Source organism: Mycteria americana, chromosome 2 (genome assembly GCF_035582795.1).
Source record: "Mycteria americana isolate JAX WOST 10 ecotype Jacksonville Zoo and Gardens chromosome 2, USCA_MyAme_1.0, whole genome shotgun sequence".
Classification (NCBI taxonomy): Eukaryota; Metazoa; Chordata; class Aves; order Ciconiiformes; family Ciconiidae; genus Mycteria; species Mycteria americana.
Window position 1 is genome coordinate 92,613,401 of NC_134366.1, and position 25,744 is coordinate 92,639,144.

A 25,744-nucleotide genomic window follows, 5' to 3' on the forward strand; every position below is an offset into this window, starting at 1 on the left:
CTATATATAAACTTTTTTTTTTTAAACCTTTCCCATCTAGTGATTCATGGTTTGAATACTTGTATCTGAAGACTATCATACTCTGGATGTGTAAGACAACAGCATCTACAAGATGGTGCGACACAGTTAAACACCTGGTTTTCCCTGGCCTTGTTCTGTCAGCCTACAATTCTTTCCTTGAGAAAAAAGAAAAAAATGCTTATTTTTCTACTACTTCCAGATGTTAAATGGCAATGGCTCTGACCAGGATACCTGAAGCTTCAAAAGCTTCAGATAATCCATACATCCGCATTAAGATGAATCATCCTAAATGCATCTGACTTGGTGAGTAAAGGCATCATGTCACACTTTCAGAGTTCTGCATTGGATGCCCGACAAATTGGGGGCAGGAGTCTCCTTCATTTGGATCAAATTAACACAGACATGACGCACAAATGAGGAAGTTAAGCTAGTATGTCAATAAAACAGCATAGGAGCCTAAAAACTTCCAAGCCCAGTAGAAGATCTAATTCTGAGCTGAGCAAGCCATTCACAGACCATGACGAGTGCCCACAAAACTGGGTCAGAAGTGAAAAGAAGATTACTGTCCAAGGAGAAAAATTCTTTCAATTGATATTTGAACCACATTAATATTAAAACATACTCAAAGTCAGAACAGAATTGATGTTACTTGTTTAATTTTCAAGAAGCAACCAAGGTAACAAAACCTTTCTAGTTTTTCTAATAAGTAAACACACACACTGCAAACTACTGCAATACAGTGTGTAAAGAGGTGAGGACTGGCGACGTGTTTTCACTTGAGCATCCTCCCATGCCAAGTTTCTTGAAAATTCCAATACGTGCACATATGGGAAGAGTTGAAGCTCATCCAAATCTTGAATTTAGTTTCCTGGACACAAGAAAATGAATGCGAGCACAAATAAATTTAAAAACCCAACACACAAATAGCACCTTAGCACCTAAAATACACATATTTTTCTTGCTATAGAGAAATGTGTCAGGGCATAAATGTAGACCAGTATCATTGACAGCACTCCATTTCATACCAAAGACGACCTTGATCCTGAGGTTAAAAGGAGCTGACAAACATGCCTCAGATTTTCCCTCAAGTTTCAGCTATTTTCTTTTTGTAGAGGCTTTATGTAATGGTTTATTACTAGCTCTAGGGATATTATTTTTCTATATTCCTTTAACAAAGGAATAACTTTTTGATGAGTTATTTCAGTCCAGTAACAACTTAAGAAGATGGGTGCAGTTTTAAGTCTGCAAGACCCCTATTCCCGTGCAAATGAGTTCTTTCAAGAATGGCTCAAGCAGTCAAATACTTCAGTTTTTAAGGAAACTTCTTGACAGGATATATCTGTGAGGTTCCACAACTTCCTCAAACTTTGACTGAACTCTTTGAAAGCTTTGAAGACAAATGGCCTCTGTTAGGACTTGAAATTAGTAAGTGACACTTACTCTTGGATTTCAATGAGAGTAAAAGCATAATTTAATCCAGGATAATAAGCAACATTTTGGGACTGACATGTGAACTATTTTTTAAGAACCAAGGTCACAATCCCAAGATAAAAATCAGTAAATTTCACACAGAGTTAATGAGTTATCTTCTGGATTAAGGAAGCCTATCTGATTACCAAAGTAACATGATACATCAGTTTTCCCAGCAGCTACAAAATGCCATAGATTCACCGTGATTACATTTACTGTTAGCTAAACGATCCACTACAAAATGCTTGTTTCTCTGGCCTGAATTGGCTAACCATTCAGACAAAAAGACACAATTTCTATGAAGGGGCCCAAAGGAAACACTTTATCCTTTCAGCAATATCTGAGCCTGCTAAGTTTATAAGCATAATATATTATATTGAGCAATAGACAGTAGGATACAAAAGTTTGGTCACTTGTACTTTTAACAACATTCCCATTTTTTTAATGACTTTGCAGCTAATATGATCTGTTTTTCAGTTTCACCTAACTAGTTTTACTGCTTGCAGTTCCCAACTACATTCCGTTTGTCCCCCCTTAGTGAGGCCAATATTTTAGTTACTATTATTTTTCCCTCCTAAATAGCACAGAATATTACCTATTTAAACATGGTTGCTCTAATTTAGAACCCACAAATGCTAAACAGTAACACATTCATGGTGTATTGTCCTTCTATGCTCATCTTATTTCCAAGATGCATGAGAAAAGATCTTTCTATTAGACAGGGATAAATGAGTTGCTCTTAATATTATATGTTCCGGTTTCTACGAAATTAGAAGGTGCAAAGAAGCAGCATAGAACCCCTTGAAGTTCTGAGTCAAAGCATGAATGAATGATAATAAAGTTACACTAATAATTTGGGCATTAATGTATCACCAGATTCAAGAGGATACCCTTGTACTTCCCCTTTAGGCATCTGTCCAAATCAGAACTGGAATAACCAATAACAGAAATCAGGACATGAGAGAAGCCTCAGAACTGATGTAATTTGTTTTTTCAGTTCACATCAGCATTTGTCTGCTGTCTAATTCAAAATGGACATCTATGGATAACCGTGACAAATAGTTTCTCATGACAAAAATCTCACAGTCGCTTTTGAAGCCTCCCAGTCTTCTCCTTATGGGCAATATTTTAAAAGAGACTGGTATCATCACAGTAACACAGAAAATATCCCATGGGGGTGAGTATTTCCTGGGTCTTTTGGGTTCATTTCTTTTTTTGGCCATATACAAATGCACATTCTAAACAAAAATCATTTACAAATGTCCTGGTTTCAGTTGAGATAGAGTTAATTTTCTTTATAGTGGCTGGTATGGGGCTATGTTTTGGATTTGTGCTGAAAACAGTGTTGACAATACAAGGATGCTTTAGTTGTTGCTGTACTAGTCAAGGACTTTTCAGCTTCCCATGCTCTGCCAGGTGCAGAAGAAGCTGGGAGGGGACACAGCCAGGATAGTTGATCCAAACTGACCAAAGGGCTATTCCATACCATATGACGTCATGCTCAGCATATACAGCTGGGGAAGAAGAAGGAAGGGGGGACATTTGGAGTGATGGCATTTGTCTTCCCAAGTAACCATTACGTGTGATGGAGCCCTGCTTTCCTGGAGATGGCTGAACACCTGCCTGCCCATGGGAAGCAGTGAATGAATTCCTTGCTTTGCTTTGCTTGCGTGCACGGCTTTTGCTTTACCTATTAAACTGTTATCATCTCAACCCTCGAGTTTTCTTACTTTTGCTCTTCCGATTCTCTCCCCCATCCCACGAGGGGGGAGTGAGCGAGCGGCTGTGTGGTGCTTAGTTGCTGTCTGGGGCTAAACCACGACAAGTGGTTTAGAAGTATATGAAAGCATTAACACATCAAGCTCAGAAGAGACCAATTCTCCTTCATCCCAAAGAGCTATTTAATATGGTTGGTAAAATCTGAATTCAGTGACTGAATGGTAGTGCTGTTATTTTGATTCGGATACAATTTCATTGGGGGTGACATTCTTAGTGTAGTCCAGAAAATATTCAGATTTCATTAAATGCTATAGGAGTCTGTCTTCCTTAATTAAACACTGACAGATAAATATTGAAGGATACAAGCAGATTAATCATTCATCCAATGCCACATCAGCAGAAAGAATAACAAGTGTTCCTCAAGAATTTTTTCCCCAAAAATGTATTTGTCAAGTAGTCTGACAAATTAACAGCACCAACTGACACCTACTGATGTCAGTTCTTTCTACTGGAAGCAGCCAAAGCAGATGCGGAATATTGTGAATTTTAGCCAGATCCAGAATAATCTCCCATTAAAATCAGGCACATCAGCTTCTTGATCAGCTTCACATGCTTAACATTGCAAAAGCCTTCCAAATACAAATGCAAGGCTGGACAGAAAATGTGTAGTACAACTGAACCTGAGGTACAAGGGCATTAAAAGAAATTTGAGAAAGTTAACTCTACCGGAATAGCAAAGAGAAAATACACTCACAGCTAAAATCAGATTGGACTGTAATTTTGCCTCAGATTGCAAAAAGTTACTAAAGTTTTGTTTCAAAAGCAAAAGAAAAGTAAAAGTGTCAAAGAGCAAGATGACTTCACAAAGCAGAGTTCAAGCTAATGGTTTATCTCAGCCCACAATAAAGAAGGGCCAAGTAAACATAGTCTCCCAAGCTAGAGCCCACTGAAGACGGTCCAATTATGATTTTATCATTTAGACCACATTTGTTTGTTATATAAGGAAACCTACTATAGAAGTCCTTCCTTGTGCCAGGTAAACAACTGCTCTGCACAATGCACAGTTTCTGAGGTTTCAGGTGCCACACAAAGTTTTTATTGATGAAATGGGAGCTAACCTGGCAAGGCTTACAAATGTTTATCTTGCCAGGGGGATGTGATAAGAAAGAAAAAAAAAAAAAATCCACATTTACATAAGTCTCATGAACATATAAATATCTTCAGATTAAGCAAATCACAAACTTCACAGTTGGGAAGAAGAATTTGTTCCTACTACCCACATCCTTGAGATTGCTTAACATTAATGTTTGTCTTTCAGAGATTCCCACCTAGCACTATTTACCTATAATGAACAAGTAAAAGACTTCCCACAAACAATGAATACCTGATAGTGCTGTAAAATTTCACCCTCAGTTATACAAGATGGAAAGGGACTTTATGTTAGGGAAAACCAAAAGCACTACAGATTAGATTAGACTAGACACTGGTACAAACTGAAATTTCACTATCATGAGTCTGATAATAATTTACAATGGAGATTTATGATATATCCAAGTCATTGCAAGCAGCATGACAGGTTACAGTCATGCAGTAAAGCCATCAAGCTTCTTCCTACTCATGCATTCACATCTGTAAGGCAGCATAAACATATCACAGGTAAGCTACTTGCCTATGAGAAGTCTCCATACTTCACTTTGTTGAAGGGTAACTCAAACTAGCTGATCTGAATTGACTACCAAATCTCACAAACAAGCATTTACAATGCACCTCTAAAGAAAACCTGCCCACCTTCTGGCAAGACACACAAGAGGCCAGAGGAGGTGAGTGGAAATCTCCTAGCTCAGTAGGGCCGATAGGCTGCTATGGGCACTTGTTTCTTGTATCAGAAAAAAAAAAATAAAAAAAAAAATCTTTTATTTAAACCATTAAAATAGAATTTATACTTTGAGGTTGAAGAGATACAAACTCCTGATCCATCATCACAGTTCAAGATGAAAACTAGCCTTTAGTATGAAAGGAAATATCACAATGGACAGTTGCTGAACAGGCACAACACAAGTTATATGCTGAAGTGTGGCTGATTAAGGCTAGAGGAATATGTAGACTGCTAATCATCAGATTATACTCATGCCCATAACTTCTGCTTATACTTCCAGCCTAGCCTACCGTAACTGCCTAAACCAATTATGATCCAGCAGTCAGAATTAAAAGGATAAAAGAATTACCATTATCCATTCTTGAATTGCCATTTTCATTAGCCAATCTCAGTACATACTTCTCAAGAGAAATCAGAGGAATGCTGGCAGAAACAAGGACAGGCCAAACTTCAGTAACTTGAGAAAAACACAGTAGCAGGTACTATGGTACAATAGCCAGAAGAGAAGAACAGAATGAGTCAGCAACTCTAAGCTGTTATTTCTCAAGCACGCTGCTAGTTTTGGCACTGTTGGCAGTATCATTCTTAAAAATTATACAGTCATTTGACAAGCTGACATAAAAAGACAAGATACAGGAAAATAAGGCAGGATATTTTGTGCCATAAATTTAAACTACAACATCTGAACAGGGATCATCAAGTTAAAGGCAAAAACTTGCTGTTCCAATTTTATGTCATTATTTCAATCAAGTACTGGAATTGATCTAGAGGAACTTGCTAGTGTCAGTTCATAAATTCTGGAAAATGGATAAGCCTGACATATTTAAATATGCATTATCAGGTTGTATATATTCTTCAGCAGTCTTAGGAGACAGTCTAGCATTCAAGAAAGATGGGTTTTAGACTAGCAAATGTTGGGCAATCATCAGATACTTCAAGATGACTCTTCACTTTTCAGAGGAGGAAACTACTTCAAGTGGCTAGGCATTGGCAATAACAAAGAACAGTTTAGTGTCAGAACCTCCCTATGATAACACTGTTCAAGTAGTTTGGTACAGCATTTTACAGAAAGAATCACATTTGGGATCTTGGATTCCTTAAAATCAGATTTACAGGTAATTGAATAAACTGTAATCACTCCTACCAAGCATCGGACCTTACTTTGGAAAAGCTAATGCCAGGTTTTTAAATTGGGATCATTTCTCTTTAACTATACTGTAAGTGCATTTGCTCTGGTAGGTCTCACATTTCAGGCAGCAGATCAAGTAAGACTGCAGTTTTATGTACCTTTCCAATTTGTTCCTAGTATTGTTTGGGCAAGTTTTAAACATTTGGCTATAACATTTCAGTACAAATTAGCCAGAATAACGTAAGGTTTCAATTTGCAGCTTTAACCTTGCCAATGTCCCAACTACTTTTGCCTTGTATTTGAACTCTGATTTAAATGCCGATTGCAATGGTATTGTTACAATTAGCAGAACAGCTTTGCAGGAACACTGCCTATTAGATAGCAAAAGCATAACAAGATGTGGTTAAACACAAAAAATAGTGCCTAAGAACAACCTCTATACTACTCTGTACCTCTACATACTGCTTAAGGTGATTATATTTGCGTATGCATTCAGATATGTTGGTTAAAGGAACTTAAATAGTGAGCTCCATTTATTCTGCCAAAGTGTTTATAGTTTTGGATTTATTAACTGTCACGCCTCCCACCCCCCTCTTATTCTTCCCCAATTTTTTGGCTGCAAATGATTCTGTTTTGGCACATTGAGTAATGCAACATTTCACTTTCTAGAAAACTCCACTGCTAGAAAAGTAACACAAAACCCTAGGAAACTTACCTGGTCTCCAGTTTCACTACCAACTCAAAACAGCCACAGTTCACTCAAAGCCAACTGAATCTCAGCCCAGTTCCAAGTAAGCAGGGGCAAATTCAGGCATTCATATCAAATTCAGACTTGGTGCACAGAGAGTCTGCTTAGACAGCACTTCAACAGTAGAACCAAAAGCGCAAATTCCCAAGTAAGAGACACTGCAAAGACATGAGGACAGAGACAAACAGGGAGAGAACTGCCATCAAAAGAATAAGGAATTACATATATGCTTGCATGCATCCAGAAAGAACATATATATATTTTCATTTCTGATACAGGGTTAGTAAGCTTCTAAAGTTAAAGAGAAAATGAAAGGAAAAATATTAGATAACCAAACTGGGGAAAGATTTCTTAACAGGTATCAGACATAGGAAGGGATCAAAAGAGCTCTTTCTGCCAAAAGTATCGTCAAGAAAAACTGGGCAGAAAACAGTGTCTCTTTTCAGCAACAGTCTTTTGCCACAACACTTTATTAGCTCAATGTCCTGAGAGGATACACAAGCGACTCAAAAGCTTCAATGGAACTGTAGTATATTAAACATAGCTAGCTACCTACCTTAGGTGAACCATAATACACAGAAGGGTTGCCTATTTGCAAACTGTTTCTCTGAGATTTTAGCTCCCTCTGAACTAAGATCAGGACTGCACTCACCTGAATCTCAGTCTGAGCTGATTCTCCATCAGGAACCATTTTAAATACCAAGAGCATTCAGTAGCAAAGAACCCATTCCACCTTTCCAAATTTTTCATAGTGTCCCTCACTGTGCACAATGCAAGGACCCCTCCTCTTAAATTAATTGAATAAATTAAGAATTACTCAGAGATCTAAAAAACACCCAGCCTTTTGAAAGAATGCTATTATGAAGCCAAGAGAAATTAACAGCATGACATCCTCCCTGAAAATATCCTATAATGTGTACTTTGTTCCCTCTCTTGTAAGGTGAAATGAAAGGCACACAACCCAAATAAATCTTTCTGTGTTCAATAAATGTCACTTAATGTATTCCCATGTACAGCAGTGATACATGTTTTCTGATATAGAGCTTGAACTTTTCTGGAAAAGAAGTTTTTCTATATAGAGAGCCAAGATATCACTAATTTTCTATACCTCTGAGTATGAAAGCCAGGGACAAATGTGTCTATCATTCTTAGACACAGAAAATAAGAGTGCAAAACGACTGCTTTGAGAGATTTCACATATCGATAAAGCTCAAGTTGTCTCTCCACAGTTCATACAAAAAATGTTTCAAAAGTAGCTACTTGTTCCATTGTTCTCTGTAGTCTTCTAAAATTACTTTAATATCTTAAGCGTCAAAGTAAGAACGGTATGGCTGAACACTCTCTTTTCCTACTTTCCTCAATTAGATATTTATTACACATTAATTCACTTACAGTTCGTAGAATAAAGTGATGCAGTAGTAGTCAAATTGCAGTGGTTTTGAAAGTCACTTGAAAGTTATTTTCTTAAGAAATTATTAGAAGAGTACAGCAAATGCATGAAGGACTTTTGCTATTACTACAGGAATGGAGGCTAACTTCTCTTAGAAATAAAGTATAAATCCAGGTTCAGCTACTTGAGTAACTAGTACTGCTATAATTAAAGAAAACTTGAGTCAATACCTGTACTTCTATATTCAGAATAGTAGAAGTCCTACTGAGAGCTCCTAAATTCATAAAACTTGCCACCAGCTGTAACTCTCAGCTCCAGGTTTTTTGTTTTGGAATTTTTTTTTGGGGGGGGGGGGAGGGATTGGGGAGGAGGGTGTGTGTTTGGTTTTTGTCTGGTTTTTGGTGGATGGGTTGGTTTGGTTTTGGTTGTTTTTATTTTGTTGTGTTGTTTTGGTTTTGGTTTTTGTTTGGTGTTTTCTGGGGTTTTTGTTGTTGTTGTTTTGGTTTTTTACTTTTTGTTTTTTTTCCAAGGACTTCAGCAGAATGAAGACCAGTACTAACAGAGGGCTAGTTCCTCATTCACAGCCATTCTTTTCTCTGGAACTTATCACATGCCAGGGGAAGGATAACGGACAGCAGAAATTCCATAGCATAGACCAGGACTCACTGATATACCATACACTTCAAGAAGCTTCAATGGCAGGGACCCACCATAAGAGGATGCTGAGGACCGCAGCAACACAGCCTGATCAACCTTAGCCAGGTATCATCTTGCACAGGATATAAAGTAACAGTCTACATGAGTAATTAAAGCATTACATATTTGCAAAATGCTACATTTTCACATCGTTATCCCCAAACATGGTTTAATGGAGGGAATGGTTCCTAATGAATGTAATTATTACAGCCAGGCTATAGGGCCTGCTTCTCCCAGAATCATAGAATCATTTAGGTTGGAAAAGACCCTTAATCAAGATCATTAAGTCCAACTATTAACCTAACACTACCAAGTCCACCAGAACCACTAAAAAGCCCAAATAAAACAGAAAAAAGAGGATACAACTATGAGAATGGGGAACTTTTCTAGTACACACCTAAACTTCAAGAGAAATATCCCTTCTGTTGAGATGCATACAAACAGGTACTGTCAAAACAAATGCATTTGACCTCCACACTAAACATACATTGCAGCGCTAATGGGTGAAAAGCTCTGTTCTCTTAATTCGTCTGTTTTCCAAACACAGTCTTTTTTTAAGTATATTTAAGGTACATGAGCATCATATGAGGAAGCCAGACTCTAGAATTCTGAGTACTGCAGAAGGAAAACCAAACAAAGTTAAATACTTACTTTTTGAAGGTCCCTAAAAGTCAACATCACTAAAAGTCGATATAATTTTAACTTCTGCAGAATACAGCAGCTGACTTCACTGTATTTCCACAAAATTCAAAATATAAACATTTAACAGCATATATTCAGAGGTATTTCAGCACTGAACCCCTCTGCTAAAAGTGTTTTGCTTCAGGCCTAATCCTTCAATTTGATTTTATAGAAACTGAGAAATAAATTAGAACTCATACATGGAGCTCATACACGAGTTCTCAATTTAAAGCTGCTTCTGGATTACCACTTAACAGCCATATACATGAAGTGCAAACAGTGTTGATTTTTTATTTGAAAAAACAGTCAAGTTAATATGAAGCATCCAGCTGGACACAACATTTCACACTCTGCAGGTAGGTGTTAGAAGAAAGCTCCCTGGTCAAGGTAAGCCCATACAAAAACATTCAGTCTAATCTTCTAAATCAAGCTTTAGACAATAATATTCCAGCTGAGACTGTGTCTAGCAAATTGCATTTAAATGGCCCACAAAAATCCATTTAGTCTTTCACTTGCCAGAAGAGCAACGGGGGGTAGCAAAAACTCATGCGTTCTCAAGTTTCTAACTGTAATTGATTGATGGGGTAAAGAATTGCAGACAATGTCTGAGAATGGAAAAGAAGTAAAAGGCAGTGTATATTCAAAGTTAAAGAAAATTGTATCCTCAGAAGAGGAGACAGTGTGGAGGCATCAGTGTGCATGCACACCCACAGTCTACCATGCTTCCTTCTGAGCCAAGCTGTAGCCAAACAAACAGTCCCTATAGCATACTCTGTGATTTACAGAGAGAACCAGACATCTATTTTTTGCTAGCTGCCCTTCACTGAAGTACAGAAAGTGAAAGCTCCAATGAGAGCAACTGGACTTCAGTTTCTGCACCTGTACAGCCTCACCTTTGCAACCCTCTCAAGTGCATCACTGGTATCTCAAGTTTGAATTTAGGAAGTTGCATGGTCTGCCAGCTACCGTCTGCATTCCTCTACACAACAGAAACAGGGCAGTAGTTACCTCTCCAATGCATCACTGAGTGAAGCTGGTTTGGCTAAGGATACTAACACACACTGTCCTTCACTGGTAGAGGATGTGCAGTTCACCCAGGGACATTTAATAGCATGACAAACATTTTATCTCTTTGAAACATAAAATATCCTTCCACAACTCTATAGATGCTCACAATCCACAGTGTGAGAGAGGGTACCATATTTTGGCCATAACTGCATCTCCCATTCCCTTCAAGAGATTTAACTGATGTTGCCTTAACAGCATATCTAGGACTGGAACACCACATTAAGCCATTTCAAGCAGCTTGTTACCCATTTCTTGTACCCATCCTATAGAGAAACATCACAGCACTGAAACTTGACACATACAGCAGTTGCAGTAGACAAGATGAAGAGTGTGGTTCATTTGATTGTTCAAACTGATGGCAAGATAGCACCTGCTGTCAGATACTTCCTGAGATGGTTTGCTCCTTCAAGCAAGAGTCCTGCTTAACACCTTTTTGCAGTCCTTGGGAGTCTCTGCATGCCTAAGAAGTACTTTACATGACTGCTTCTCTGCTGTAGAGTACCACAGAGTTTGTACAAATCAGTCCCACAGATTTCCTTTCTAGTTGTTTCAAGGCATTTCATTGATTCAACTTCAGCAAGTGTTGTGTCAACTGTCTTACAGAAACAGAAGAGAAGACATGCTGTGCAGAACTGGAAAGAATTAGGTCTGTTTGCAAAGCGGGAAAGCAGGAGCCAAGAAAGGCCTTCAGCCTCGAACACAAATTCTATGCTCTTCACAGAGCTGGGCACTCAGGAATTCAGCTGCCAACAGAAATTCAACGGATGCAAAGAAGCTGTCTGCAACTTGTTCAATTAAGATCATTTCACATGTCAATGAAGGTGAAGAAAGGTTTACCTGCAATCTTTCATAGTCCTTCCTACTCCATATGTAGGATGCATAAGTCTCACCACACACAACATGTGGCTCATTCACAGGACAGCATACAGTGCTATGAGTTTACAGTACAGGGCTAAAGCAAAGGGCAGAATTGGAGCTTTCTGTCCCTGTGATAAACCAGTCTCATGGTGAAAAGCAAGATACATTTAGCAGTCTCTGGGGTGGGCAGGTACTACTCTATCATGGCAAGCAAATACTAGAGCATGGAGTGCTATAAAGGTAAATTTAACTAACAGTTACAAAATGTTATGTAAACACCCCAATGAAAAGACATAACTGCCACTGCTTGTACAGTATCTAACACAATCATGCTCCTGTTCTTAGCTAGTCCCTAAACACTACTCTAACTGAACAGTATAAAAGCATTCAGTCTTGTAAGCACAGAACTCTACTCATCTTGCAGAAGGTACGAGTCTTTCTGTTCAGCTGAATCCTCCTACAGCATGAATCTACTGTACATGGGGAAAGAGGCAGCATTAGTAAAAAAATCCAGACACACACCAGTTGATAAACGTGCCTTCCAGTAACTGCACTGGTTTCAACAGTCCCTGTTTTTCCCCAACACCACTTCCATGTCTCTGCTCTCACTTTTCTTCATGGAACTCTTATGCTCCCTGGTTATGACATTCAAAATATCTGCCAGATTATACACCAATCTACATTAAGGCAATTTATATTAAACTGATCCACATTAGTAACTCCTCAGCAGAAAAACTTGGTAGGAAAGTAGTAGCAGCACAGGCTGAGGAAGAGACTACTTCTGCTGTTGTCAAAGTAAGCGTTTGTCAAATCACGCTCTTCTAGAACACAGAAAAACTAGGCTCACATCTGAAATTGCCTCCAAGTATAGAGTACACAACTCCACTGCTCTGAACTCTTTCTGAATCTGCACAAGAACTCATAAAAACATATCTTTACTGCAGCATCTGCTGGCCTGCCTTTAAGCCTCCCTCACTAATGAATTAATCAGCTGCAAAACAGTGGTGAAGATTTCAGGGTCAACATTGGTATTCACTGGCTCTACAATGGGATAGATTAAGAACGTAAATCTTAGAGATTAGTAAAGGATTATTTTGCATTATCTGATTTGAAAATAAGGAAAAAAACATGCTTTACCGACTGAAGGAAAACAGAAATTTAAAGCAATTGTTAAGTACTGACTTCAGAGTTTCCACTATTCTTTTGTGGTTCCCCCACACACCCCCACACCCCCCCCCAGCTGTCATACAGAAAAGTTGAAGTGCTTTTATAAATTTCCTAAATTTATTTTGTGTCTTGGCAATTCATGTCCTTCAGGTACCTCAAAACTTTTGAATCTAAGGCTTAGAGAAACATGAAGTCTATTATTCAACTTAACTTTATTTATCATGTATTCATTTATTGTTAAATTTATTGTCAAGACTAAAAAGCAGAGATTTTAAACCAGTATCTCATGATTCAGAGGTGCCAGATCTTCATTCTTGATATGGGATTATGCATGCCTAACAATAAACTCTTGTGATTTATATGGTCATTTATTACTTACATGAACTGCTTTTACTGTACAGATTCTACAGTCATAGTCAGACTTGCCAAACTAGAACTATTCAAAGTCTATGATTTCTTTTAACCATAAGAAATAAAGCCAGACTGAAAGCAATCAGAGCTTGTAACTTAATTTGTAATGACAGACGTGTAAGAAATCAGAATTATGTGATGATTACCAAGTACAACCAACTTATTATGACAGAGTTGAACAGAAATGCTAGTTAAGGCACATAAATTTATCATTTAAAAAAAATCCTTTCAGCTTACATCATTAAACTACATATAGATTTAATGATTTCCTCTCAGCCCTCGAAGACACTCTTGTAAAAACTAGGGCCAATATACTTTCATTTAACAGAGCACACACCTACTCGCATATAAGGCGGCAGCAGGAAAGGATCAGCATTTCTCTGTTCATTGGCCAGTTAGTACAACTTTGTATTAATACCGACACATAAAGCATCTCCTTCCCCTAGACATTAAAAAAAAAATCTTGTCCCAGATGATCCCATACTCCAGTAACTGCAGGTGAGATGTGTTGATCTAATTACATCTTGTCAGCTCTTCATGTCCATAGCTACACTTTTGAAAACTTGGCACAAACAACTCACATTTTCATGGCGTTCGAGGTATGAAGATAAGAGGCTGAGATTTAATCTAGAACATATGCCAAAAAGCTTCCATTAAGTATATTCTTCAAAAATAAATTTAAAATCAGATCGCATCAAATCTTAAGTATAAAATCCTTTGCTGAAAAAGTAACATGCAAAATTACTCAAAACCCTCTATATTTTTGTTCTGCAGAATAATCTTAAATCCTTTGTCACAAGCTTAAATCAGAAACTACAGCAGGTAGGAGTGAAAACCGCATACAGGAAGAACTGTTTTTTAATATCTAGTACACTGATGGTACTGTAGACAGAAGGAATGAGGAGAAGCGGTTCCTTTTCTGCAAATAGCTAGGATTATGTTGGGGGGCCTGACCTGGCTAATGAGTACCAGCTGCCTACCTTCACTGGTAGCTGCATTCTTCTGGGCTTTGGTGGGTGTGTGATCTGTACTTGAACTCACGTCGGATGAGATGCTTGAGCTGCCCTTGCCTGCAAAGGGAGAAAGAGGTGGAGAGGGTGGGAGGGAGAGAGAACAAACATACATGAGTATCAACAGCGAAATAGAAAGACCTTCTATATCAGAACCTGGAACAATTCCAGGAAGCTTTAAACTAAGTTTAAAGCAGCTGATGTTCATTTTGTACACACTGGGGTAGGAGTTAACTGCATTATAACTTAAAACATGACCAACTTTACGTGTACTAAGGCTGCAATCAGCCTCCTGTGTCACAGGGGCTCTCATTACATATTTGCTAAGCTCCACTGTAAATGAAAAGTTTGTGATTAACAGCATTAGGAGAACTTTCATGATCAGTTTTCTCATTCTAATACCTCTAACACAGGTCAGGACAAATGGACACTGATCCTCATTGGCATGAATGGTTAAATTCGTTTAGATTTCTGTTTTATGTGTTCACATCATGTATTCAAGTCACTTGGTCACGTGAAAATGAAAGCGAGGTATCTGCTGTTTCCTCCTACACCATGCTCACTGCTTGATGTAATGCACCATTTTAAAACTAACTTCTACAGTTGCTGTTCTTCACTTTTCATTTTTTAACTGTAAATCTGAACCAATAGATGTTTCTTCTCTTATTTTCCTTCTCAAGAGTTTTTCCTGCATTTCCTACATCAATGCCCCCAGACCTATTTTTGGGATATTAAACCAGGTTGCTAAGTTACCAACAGAAGAAATCCAAATACAAATTAAAAATTAACTCAAACAGATACCAGAGAAGAGCAGAGGGGGCTAAAACAGTTTTCTCTTTGTTTACCTGTGAGGATCTAAGAATGAGTCATTTCTCTTTTCCTTCCCTCACTCTATTCAATCTCAGTAACTACTAACAGAGAATACACTCTCCTCCCCAGCAGGAACCAGACCAACCACCAATCAGCAATACACAAGATAATTCTAGAGAGAGGAAAGGTAATGAATACTGTTACATTTTAAGAAGTTATCTATCCCCACAAATACTGTATCAGTGAAGCCTTTAAGAGCTATGTTAGTTTTTGAACCAAAATTAGGCTGTATGCAGAAAGCTAGCTGAAACACCATGTTTCTGTCACTTGAATAAACCTACAATCACAGGAATGTTAGCAAGAGACTTTTCTGATCTGTTATTTCAATCAAGCATTCCTTGGGGTTCTGGGTTACAGTATGCCTGGTTTTCATAACATTTAGATGTAAGGAGGAGGTCTGTTTTTTAAAGGTGCCACAACAGAACAAGGATTTAAGTTTTAATGGGAAACGACTGGAGAATGTGCAAACGTAAGTTGCTTCACAACCAAGGTACTGCCACTTAATCCGTCAGCCAGCCCTAGAGAATCATTCTCCACATAAAGTTGCTTAATTTAACATGCTCAGATTTGAGAGATGATTGTGGAGTGAAAAAATATTAAAAAGGCCAGAAGGAAGTAAAAAGTAAATGGCTAAGGCTAGTAGTTTGGTGGGGTAAAGAGAAAAAAAAATATATTTTTTCAGTGATTCACTAACTGCTCTTTACATTCCTTTAAAAAGTTAACCAAAACTAAGAAGCAGTGCCTCTAGAATATCGCTTCAATTGCTCTCAAACTGTGACATGAGTTGGAGTAATAGACTGTGGTCTTTATAGAAATGACTGCCCCGAAATAGCTCTCCAGCTAAAGCAACTAGGGTTGTGGTAGAAAAAAGGCAGATGAGATGAGAAGGATAAATGTAAGATGCTCTTTCCCAGGAAGAGGCCAGAGAACCTGGAACACCTGCAATAGCTGATAATCAAATCATTAATGACAAGAAAGGTATTTAGATGGTATTGCCACTACCAGCACCTTCTCATGTACCAAACACTGCAACTGCAGAGGCAGAAAACAAAACTTCCAAGGAGTATCAGCACTCTTTAACAGATTAATAGAAAGAAAAAAAACAGCCAAAACAAAAAAAGACTGACTGGAAAAAATTATTTCCTCAAAACAAATAAACAGGATTTCCTCTAAAAAAATAAAAAATCTTTTTTGGAGAAAAGGAAGTCAGTGATGCCAAACAACAGCAGAGTTGCTAGCTGGTCATCTGTGGCATAGGTTGTTTTCACAAAGTGAATGCTTCCTGTGGCTACATACCTCCCCCATTTACATCAATAATATTTCTATTTACACCACATACAAGCAAGCCTCCAAGAGCACAACAGAAATATTTTACCCACTGTAGGGTGCTGATTTCCAGCACATCCAATAGCAACATATTATTTACAATTGCACACTTCTGTAGAAACTGTGAAATGCCAAATATAAGTCTAGATATTTACCATTTAAATCTACTTGAACTTTAAAATATTTTAACTCCTTGTGAGAAGTTAACACCAGAAATTAAGAAAAAAAGAATCCATAGTGGTTACTGCTTTGGTTGGATACCAGTTCTTCCTGCAATTACACTTTTAATATTTTATGATACTGTTCGAATCTTCTCTTACTGTATACAGCCCCAAACAAGCCTTCTTCCTCACTGTCTACTCTGAAACTCTCCATTCAGCTGGGGAGGAGGCAGGAGATACTTTCAGGTAAATTTACAATGTGTTTTAAATAGACTAGCAGACACTACATCTATTATTTTAGTGCAAAACCAAGCCATTCACTTCTAATAGGCTAGATTTGGCTACTGCAGACTCATGTACACATGCAAGAGCTAACACGTAAGAGTATCTAAGCATTCTCCAAACAACTTGGGTTTGATAATGGGACAGAGCGCACCCTCAGCAAGTTCCCAGATGATACAAAACGTGAAGGAATGGTTGATACACCAAGAGGTTGCTGCCACTCAGAGGGACCTCATCAGGCTGAGAAAAACGGGCTGATGAGAACCTCAGGAAGTTAGTTGACCAGAAGGAAATGCCAGAAAGTCCTGCATCTGGGGAGGAATAACCCCATGCACCAGTGCATACTGAGGACTGACCAGCTGGAAAGTGTCTTGACAGAGAAAGACCTGGCAATCCAGGTGGACATCAAGTTCAACATGAGCCAGCGATCGGCCCCTGTGGCAAAAAAGGCCAAAAGCACCATGGGCTGCATTAGGAGGAATGTAGCCAGCAGGCTGAGGAAGGTGATCCTTCCCCACCTCTGCTCAGTACTGGCAAGACACATCTAGAGTGCTGGGCCCAGTTCTGGGCTCCCCACTACAGGATAGGTGGGGACATACTGAAGAGATTCCAGGGAAGGGCCATAAAGATGGACTGGAGCATATCCCTTAAGAGGAAAGGCTGAGAGAGCTGGGACTGCTCAGTCTGGAGAAGAGAAGGCTTGGAGGGATCTTACCAATGTATATAAATACCTGAAGGAAGGGTGTGAAGAAGAGGGAGCCACCAGGCTCTTTTCAGCAGTGCTCACTGACAGGACAAGAGGCAATAGGCACAAATCAAAATATAACAAATTACATTTAAACGTAAGATTTATTTACTTATTTATGTTACTGTGATGATGGTCAAACACTGGAACAGGTTGCACAGAGAGGCTGTGGAGTCTCCATCCTTAGAGATACTCAAAACCCAAATGGTCATGGCCATGAGCAGCCTGTTTTAGTTGACCCTGCTTTGAGCACTGAGGTTGGACCAGATGATCCAGAGGTCCTTTCCCCCTTCAACAATTCCATAATTTTATAATTCAGGTACCTCTGTGAGGACAGTGTTTTGTAGACCAGTAAGCTGTGTTAATCATCCCATGATTTCAGCGCTTCTATGAAAAATTCATTATACAAATGCCTTTCCAATGGACTACACCAGTTTTTACCACATCTTCATTTTTTACCTTTAATAGTAGCCACTTAATAGTACAGTACTAGATCTTACTACACAACTCACTACAAACTTATGTATCCAACAAATACATACCCAAAATAGGTGCAAAAATAGCTCCCAAAGATGAGATGTTGCCTTTTTTTCCTTAGACAGCTTATCTTAATCGAGCTCTTTAAGAAAGATCTGCAGGCAGCTGCACTAGTAATGAACAACAGCAAAAGTAGTAGCCACATTCTATGATCCTTAACATACACAAAGTTAAACACCCAAAACTAAACAGACATGAAAGGAAGTAGGTCTATCATCCAGGGTTCATTCTCTGAAAACCACATCAAGAAGGGTCTGTAACAACAGGGAACATTTCAATAAAAATGTTTTAAGCAGAAGTTCCATATTAGAGGAGACACCATCTAGTCCTCAAGTCAGAAGATACCTGACTCAATTGAGAAGCCTTTCACCATGCTGTATTTGGTGCCCACATACTACTTTCAGGAAGCATGTTGCAAGGCAAAGGAAAGGGGCAAATTATGATTTAGTATATGGGACTGGTGCTGTCAAACATTCAGCAAGTAGCATGATTTCCCAGGTCTCACACTCACCTGAGCTCATCTGAGGCAGTGTTCTTCTGCAGCACTTTTCTCAGGGCATTATCTGCCTAATATGCCGTGTAAATTCAAAGACTGCCGATTTCCCTGATGCCATAGGAAAACTTGATGTGTAGCATAACACTGGTCTTCAGAGATCAGTTCATCTCCCCAATTTAAAAAGTGCACTGAGAAAGTCATAGCAAGTAATTATAACCTGACAGGAGTTCTAACACAATGACAACTAGAAGGATCAAACAGAGGGCAATATTGCAAAGACTACAAAAGTAATGACTGTATTTGATCCTCTGCTTAAACAAATTGAGGGCCTGCCAAATGTTTCCCTAGCATGACTTGCAATTGTCTAGAGTTTCCTTCAAACATTCAATAGTTTATTTTGAAGCCAGAAGTTGCAATCCAAAAGAAAGCAAACTGCACTATGGTAGTAGGTAGATATGGTGGAAGAAAGCAATCTTCCTACAATACAATATAATTCACACCAGGAGTGAAGGTAGCATGGACTTCACCACACCTGCAAAGAATCACACAGCTACACAGTTGCAATTCAAATCATGTCTCTGACCTGATTCTGAAGAAGCAAGAGGATGGATATTTTTTTCCATATACTAGTGCCAAAGCCTTACAATAGTCACAGGAACAAGATTCCAGCCATCTAACCTAGTATGCTATTTCCTACACATTTTATTTTGATCCTGCTGGAAAGAAAATTAGAATAAGGGAAGCATGTAACAGATACTTCCCCTGAACACTGTTTCTGCCTCCAGCTCTTTGTAGCCCAAGGAATTTTTTTAGTCATAGATGGCTTTGTACTCAGTAGCCCTATTCAATCTACCTGGTCTCTTTTTGAGTCATGACTATTAAAATAATGTGTTCCATTTTGGTTTTATCACAGATGGCTACACTGACTAAAACATTAGGTAGGTTTGTTTTATAAAAGTGTTTGCATCTTCAGTTTTGCTATCAGAACAGAATAAATACCTATATTAATAAAAGAGATGCTACGGACTATCCAATGAAACATTATTAGAAGGGTATGCATGGAACTGGGTGGTCTTACTCCATATTTCAATATTGCTGAAAAAAAGCAATAGCTTTTCCCAGCTGCTTGTATAGCTCGTCATAATCTTTTTTTCAAAAGCATACTTATTAGAGCAGTATTTCTCCAAACACCTCTATCAATGTATTTCAGGCTGTCAAAAACTTGCAGGACAGAAGTAAGACTAAACACACACAAGGCATCTTAGACAAATGGAAGCATTTGATAAACACCGGAAAGGAAACAGCATGAACTGGTGAAAAGAGAACTTTAGATTCTGCCAGTCACACTCGCTGCTGAAAAGTGTCAAAAACATCACAAGTCAGTCCAGATAGAAGCAATGCAATTTAAAAACTTACCCAGGAAAGTACAGTCTACAACTGTCCAAGACTGAAAAACTGTTTTCAGAAGCACATATGCAAAGCCTGTCCTACTGCAGGCAGTGTTTCTGACTGCATGACTGTCACCTCTTCTACTGCATTTTATTTTCCTCATTGTTACTGCACATCCAGCCAGTATAAACAGAGGCTGCTTGAATTATGTGATGCAAGTCATAAGACACATGAGGCTCATTGACCTATGTGATAGATGAAGGTATGTCCTGGCAGTGAATCCCTTTCACTCTGCTCTGGAATAGTTTTACTAGGTTTTTTTGCAGCACGTTTGCTCTTCGATTCTGATGTATGGGCATTTTGTGCTGTATTTTGCAGGCTCTTCTAAGATCTTGTGCAAACAGGCTGACTTCTTACATGCCACCCTGGAAAATAACAGCAGTATTACTCTTGACACCAAGTTTTAATCCAATGACACCTGCCTTCAGCAGGCAGTGACAGTTACCTCAGGAGTTAAATGAACAGTAGGGCCAAATCCACTGTTTGCCATGCTGAAGTGAAACATTAGGCAAAATGCCAAAACAGAAAAACAAAACATAATAATTCAGAAAAAATAGCAAAAAAACAGTAAAGCCCAGAATAATAAGAGCCATTAATCTTTTTAATTGTCCAAAAGCATTCTATTGCAATGACTTTAATGTAAAGAAGTCTGAAAAATTTTACTTAAGCCATCAATTCTTATACAAGTTACATTAGTCAAATTCAACTTCTCAACATGAAAGGGCATATGCATATGGCTTTTCTACCAGATGATCATTACTTTCTCTATCTTCCGACAAGATTTTTTTAATCAAATACATGCCAATTACATCAAGAGATCATCCAGAAAAAAAACAATCCAAACCTCAAAGCATCAGAGATCATGCAAGAGGAAAGAAAAATCTCTTTTCCTTCTCCTGCTTCCACAACACCCATTATGCTGGTTCAAGTCTCCAAAACCTCAAATGTATCTCCTTACAACCTGCACCTCCAGAGACCACAGACTCCTAGTATGTTTCTAAGTATCCCCATGGAAATCAGCAGCATGCTGTGATACTAGGGTTTGAGGATACATGGCATTCTTTAAAGATGCAATATATCAACTCGTTTATCCAAAGTAAAAGCAAAGTTGGACTACACACTGGACAATCATCCTCCTTGGACTTTACGTTTCTACCAATGGAAATTATATGTCATAAAACTGGTTTCCATTTATTTACTCTTAACTGCTGAGCAAACTACCACTGATTTAACACTGAAGTTACCTACCTATAAGCGTTGTCACTCACTGAACTGCTTTCAGGATAGTTATATGTTAATTTATAAATCCACATTGTCCTTCTGCCCTAGAATCTTAGGAGTAGGGTTCTCAAGTGATCCCCCCCCCAATCAAATTAAAACATGTGCCAACATAACACACACACGGGCTCCAAATTTCATTCCACACAACATTTGTCAGGATATGATAAAACAAACAGCAATCTGCACAAACTCCAACCCTGAGGAAAGGAAATAAGCTGAATGTTTCACAGGAAGCGTACTGAAGAGTTTGCAGATATGTGGTGGCACTGGCACTTTGGGACAATATTTCTTAAGACTTTCAAGAGTACAACCTCTACAAGCCTTTCTACATTATTTTTGTATTTTTAAATCATAACTCCAACTTCCAGGATCACTTAATTTGGCTGTGAAATTTGGCATAACTTAGCTATGAAATAGTATACTTAGTTCTGCAGTGCTTCTGTAAGTTTTAAGCTAAATTTCAATTCAGGCCACATAGGCCAGTTTGGCCTTCGTTGTTGTTCTTCCAGTCAGTGCCTTCCTCGCTTTTTCAAGTATCACAGCATGCTACAAAATCTGCAAACGCTAACAGAACATAACTAGTAAACTAAAGTATCTCTTGTAGGGAGTCAGTCACCTTACTCATTTTTAATATCTTTTAGGAACTTGTACCCCGTGCAGGTGCCCAGGTGCTGGCAGCAGGGGCGGCCCCTGTGAGGAGCGGCCGGGGCAGCCCCTGTGAGGGGCCGGACACAGCCGGTTCCAGCCGGCTCCAACGGCCGCACCGCAGGGCCCGGCTGAGCCCCTCAGCCACGGGCGGGAGCCTGGCGGTAGCAAAGCCTTGAGACACAGCCTCTCAGCATCGCCTTTTTTAATCAGTGTTACAGCCAGATTCAACAAGCCACTTGCAAGGTGAAGCTGTAAAACCGAGGGCAATAAGAATTGGTTTAATTCTGATGTAAATACGACTGTGAAGTTCTGCGGCTAGTAAGACATAATGGTTTGTCCACTATACTGTGAAATGCTTGAAAAATGTATATAAAAATGCGTGTGTGGGATTGCATTTTTCAGAAATGTTTATCAGAATTATGTTTATTGCTAGCAAGGCAAGCCTATTCAGAAAGGCTGGATTAAAACCAGAAAGCTTAAGTAAGATTGTTCATAGAGACACAGATTCTACTTGCTGTGCCGTGCTGGGAGCAGATTTGATGTACGGGGTTTGTAGTTGTGACATCCTTAACTCACATCTTGGTGCCAAATAACTCGCTATGAGTTCAGACGGGCTAAAGACTTTATTTAATGAAGTCTTCACGTGGACTCATCTAATCTAATGATTAAAAAGGGGCAGGCACATATTTTAGTTCTCAAGTAACCTGTCTTACTCCTGTACCTTTGCCTCCCCCATGTAACAGTTGATGATGTTGATCCCTTTTTTCCAGAGAATTTCAACACTCACTGATGAGGCTTGTTAACCAAGAACTGCTAAATGGGACTACTGAAGTCACCATCATTTTTGAAGATACAGGCAGAGATATACTAAAAGCATTTCACAATAGAGAGTGATGAACAGCATATACCACTGCTGAGTTCATAAAGAAGTAATAATGCATCATAAACTACTCTGGTACGAGGCCTCTCTTTGAAGCCTGCTAAGGCAGCCTGCATGCCAGAAGGTAATGCTAATTTGCAGCCAAACTTTGCACCCACTCCAAGTGTTAAGCTCTACTTTTCAAACACTGGTAAAAGCCCATGAACAATTTAGTCTAGGAGGTAAATATTATTTAAGTAATGCTGCCTGAGAAGGAAAGAATGCAAATACGTTTCTTACTTATACTCAAAGTGGAAAAACAAGATGAGAAATCTGTAACATCCTCTTTTTATTACTTAACAGGACTAGCATGTCTCATGACCAAGTCTTAAAGTACTACCTTCCACTGAAATGGCTTAGCCTGTACTCCAAAAGCAGTTCCAACTCTGTAGCCTTCTACTTTGCTGCAGAAACAGGGAAATAAAACTTTGCCCTTCCTACCAGTCACAGAATTTTCTTAGAAACTGTTACAGTCATTCAATATTGGGCTTTTCATTACAAATTGTATTCCAATCACCAACATGTTTTAAGAGGGGTATTTACTCAAGATATGCTGTTCTAAAGTTTAGTTAGAAACAAAGTTTCCTTAGTATATACTACCTAACCTTTACTATTTTAATCCAATGGTCAAAAATAATTATTAAACCAACACAAGAAATTAATAAACACAATTGAGTCAGAACAAAACAAAATCCTTTTTCTGGCTTTATACTGTCTCTGAGAATGTCAGTTCATTGCCAAGTTCTCCACTAATGGCTGCTTCAGATTTGTTTTTCCCCAACTCCACTGTAATTTAAACAAAATTCTAATCCTTTATATTCAGAAAAGGCAATGGCTATTCAGTTCAATACCAAATATAAATTGGTGGAGAATTCATTTGCACATTACCACATGAGACATGCCAGCAGATGGAGGTAGCCTGAGAGGATAAACTCCAGTATAGATTCTGAACTGGCTGCAGAACCTACCATTGCACTGGAAAGCATCAGGCATTTGGTATAAGTCTGATTTTCATTAGATAGTAACATACTGATTTCATTAGATAGTAACATACTATCCAAGTCCAAAAGTCCAAGTCTGAAGTCCAAAATCAAAACCACCAAACATATGTTTGTCTTCCACAATAATACTATTGACACTTAAAATCCATATTCAGATTTTCACAAACAACTAGTCCCAGCATTTGAACACAAAAGGTTAATATTAAGCTTGCACTATCAATTTTACTGCTCATTTCACCTAAAGCACAAAAGGTACGATATTCTCAATGATAATTTTCATCCATTTATTAGAACTGCATCCATACACTAAGACACAAAGAGCCTATTACTGCTGCAGGAACAGATGCACTATGTTCACAGTCAAAAGTAGCTGTGAATGTTCTGGTATCAAGGCCCAGCTATCCTGCTTACAGCTTATAAATCATCATCAATCTTACAGATGGAGTTTTAATCTGCACTTAAAGGTGCAACTACAGGGCATGCAGAACCTTTTCTTGAATACCATGTTTAGTCCCCAGTCGTGCCTCATCTCTCTATCCAAAAGGAAGTCTAAAAGCAAAGTTACCCAGTCAGTCTGGCTGCACAACTCCACATGCTCATCCGTGAGGAGGATCCAAAGCAAGTCTTGGTCCCAATCCACTTCCCAGCTCTCAACCCATTTTTCGATAACTGACTTTTATCTCTTCCACCGAAATCTTACTACACACTACTCTAACTTTGCTGGACCTTTCCCTGGCTGGCTAAGCTTTTACCAGTCCTTGCTCTTGGCTTCCCTTGTGGACTTGGTTCTTAGCATGACTAGTTTGCAGAACAGCACCTGGGAAAGGTTGACAAGTGAGGGCAAATTCTCCAACTTACCAAAACAAGCACAGCAGCAGCAGCAGAGAGCATGAAGGTAATTGGTATGACATCTGTCAAGCTTGACTGAAGCCTAGATTTTTACAGAAGTCTTTCCACCCAAACAGGAGCTTCTGCATGTGCTTAAGTCAGGTAATAGATCTCCAAAACCTCTCCCACAGTATCAGGATTCCCACAGCCTACTTTTGATGCTATTATGTGAAACCTAACAAAGTTTGGGTACCATGCTGAAAATATTCACACAGAAGTTTCTAGTAAAAGTGTTTTACTTTCCTGGTCCGGTACTAAATTGGTAAAAGGTATAGCATGTATTGCAGATCTGATTAAAAAAAAGTAATTCCTTTTTCCTCTATCTGAGTCCTGAGCTGGATCAGCAAACTAAACAGATTCTTCTTATAACTGCACGACTACTAAATCAGATACAGTGGAAGCAGAAGGAACCCACAGCTGGAGGTGGCTGCTGTGGCAGTGCTGGCAGAATGGCTCTTTTTGCATAGTACATAGTAACACCACAATAACCAACCTCACAATAGCCCCCACATTTTCAGTTTGAATGTTGACAGCTGGTTAAGTCAGAGTGAACAGTAAAGAGGTGAGGAAGTGAACTACCTTTATCAAGACAGCGTACAAAGAAAGTACGCTGGTGTCAATGTACACTGTGAAAAGCAATGCGAAAATCTTTCACATGACAATACAGACCTGAAAGCCTAGGACGACTTTTTTTAAGTAAAGAAGAACAAAGGAACCTGACAGCTAAGGAAAAACAGACAAGGATCACTTTACTCCTTTAGATAAGCACAGTCACTTCCAGCTTTTCTTCACTGATGGATCCAGGGAGGCGGAGAGGGGGAAAGGGAAGTGGCTGACTCAAGGATGCAAGTCAAAGAAGACTTTGAAAAATTGTGGGATTACAAAAACTGAATGAAA

The 25,744-nt window shown here is 38.8% G+C and overlaps 1 protein-coding gene across 5 annotated transcripts in view; it reads right to left on the reverse strand.

Moving 5' to 3' along the window:
• The window catches only part of FBXL7 (F-box and leucine rich repeat protein 7), a 191,887-nt gene that overhangs the window by 131,071 nt on the left and 35,072 nt on the right, over positions 1-25,744 (reverse strand). For 2 of the 5 annotated variants that reach the window (XM_075493999.1, XM_075494000.1), the window contains exons 2-3: positions 14,215-14,304; positions 5,436-5,568 (exon numbers count right to left, since the gene is read on the reverse strand). In XM_075493999.1, coding sequence (XP_075350114.1) covers positions 5,436-5,568; positions 14,215-14,232 — 151 coding nt within the window. In that variant the 5' untranslated portion in view covers positions 14,233-14,304. Of the gene's footprint in view, positions 1-5,435; positions 5,569-6,930; positions 7,126-14,214; positions 14,305-25,744 lie in introns of those variants that run through there. The other 3 variants (XM_075494001.1, XM_075494003.1, XM_075494002.1) reach the window with 2 other exon arrangements.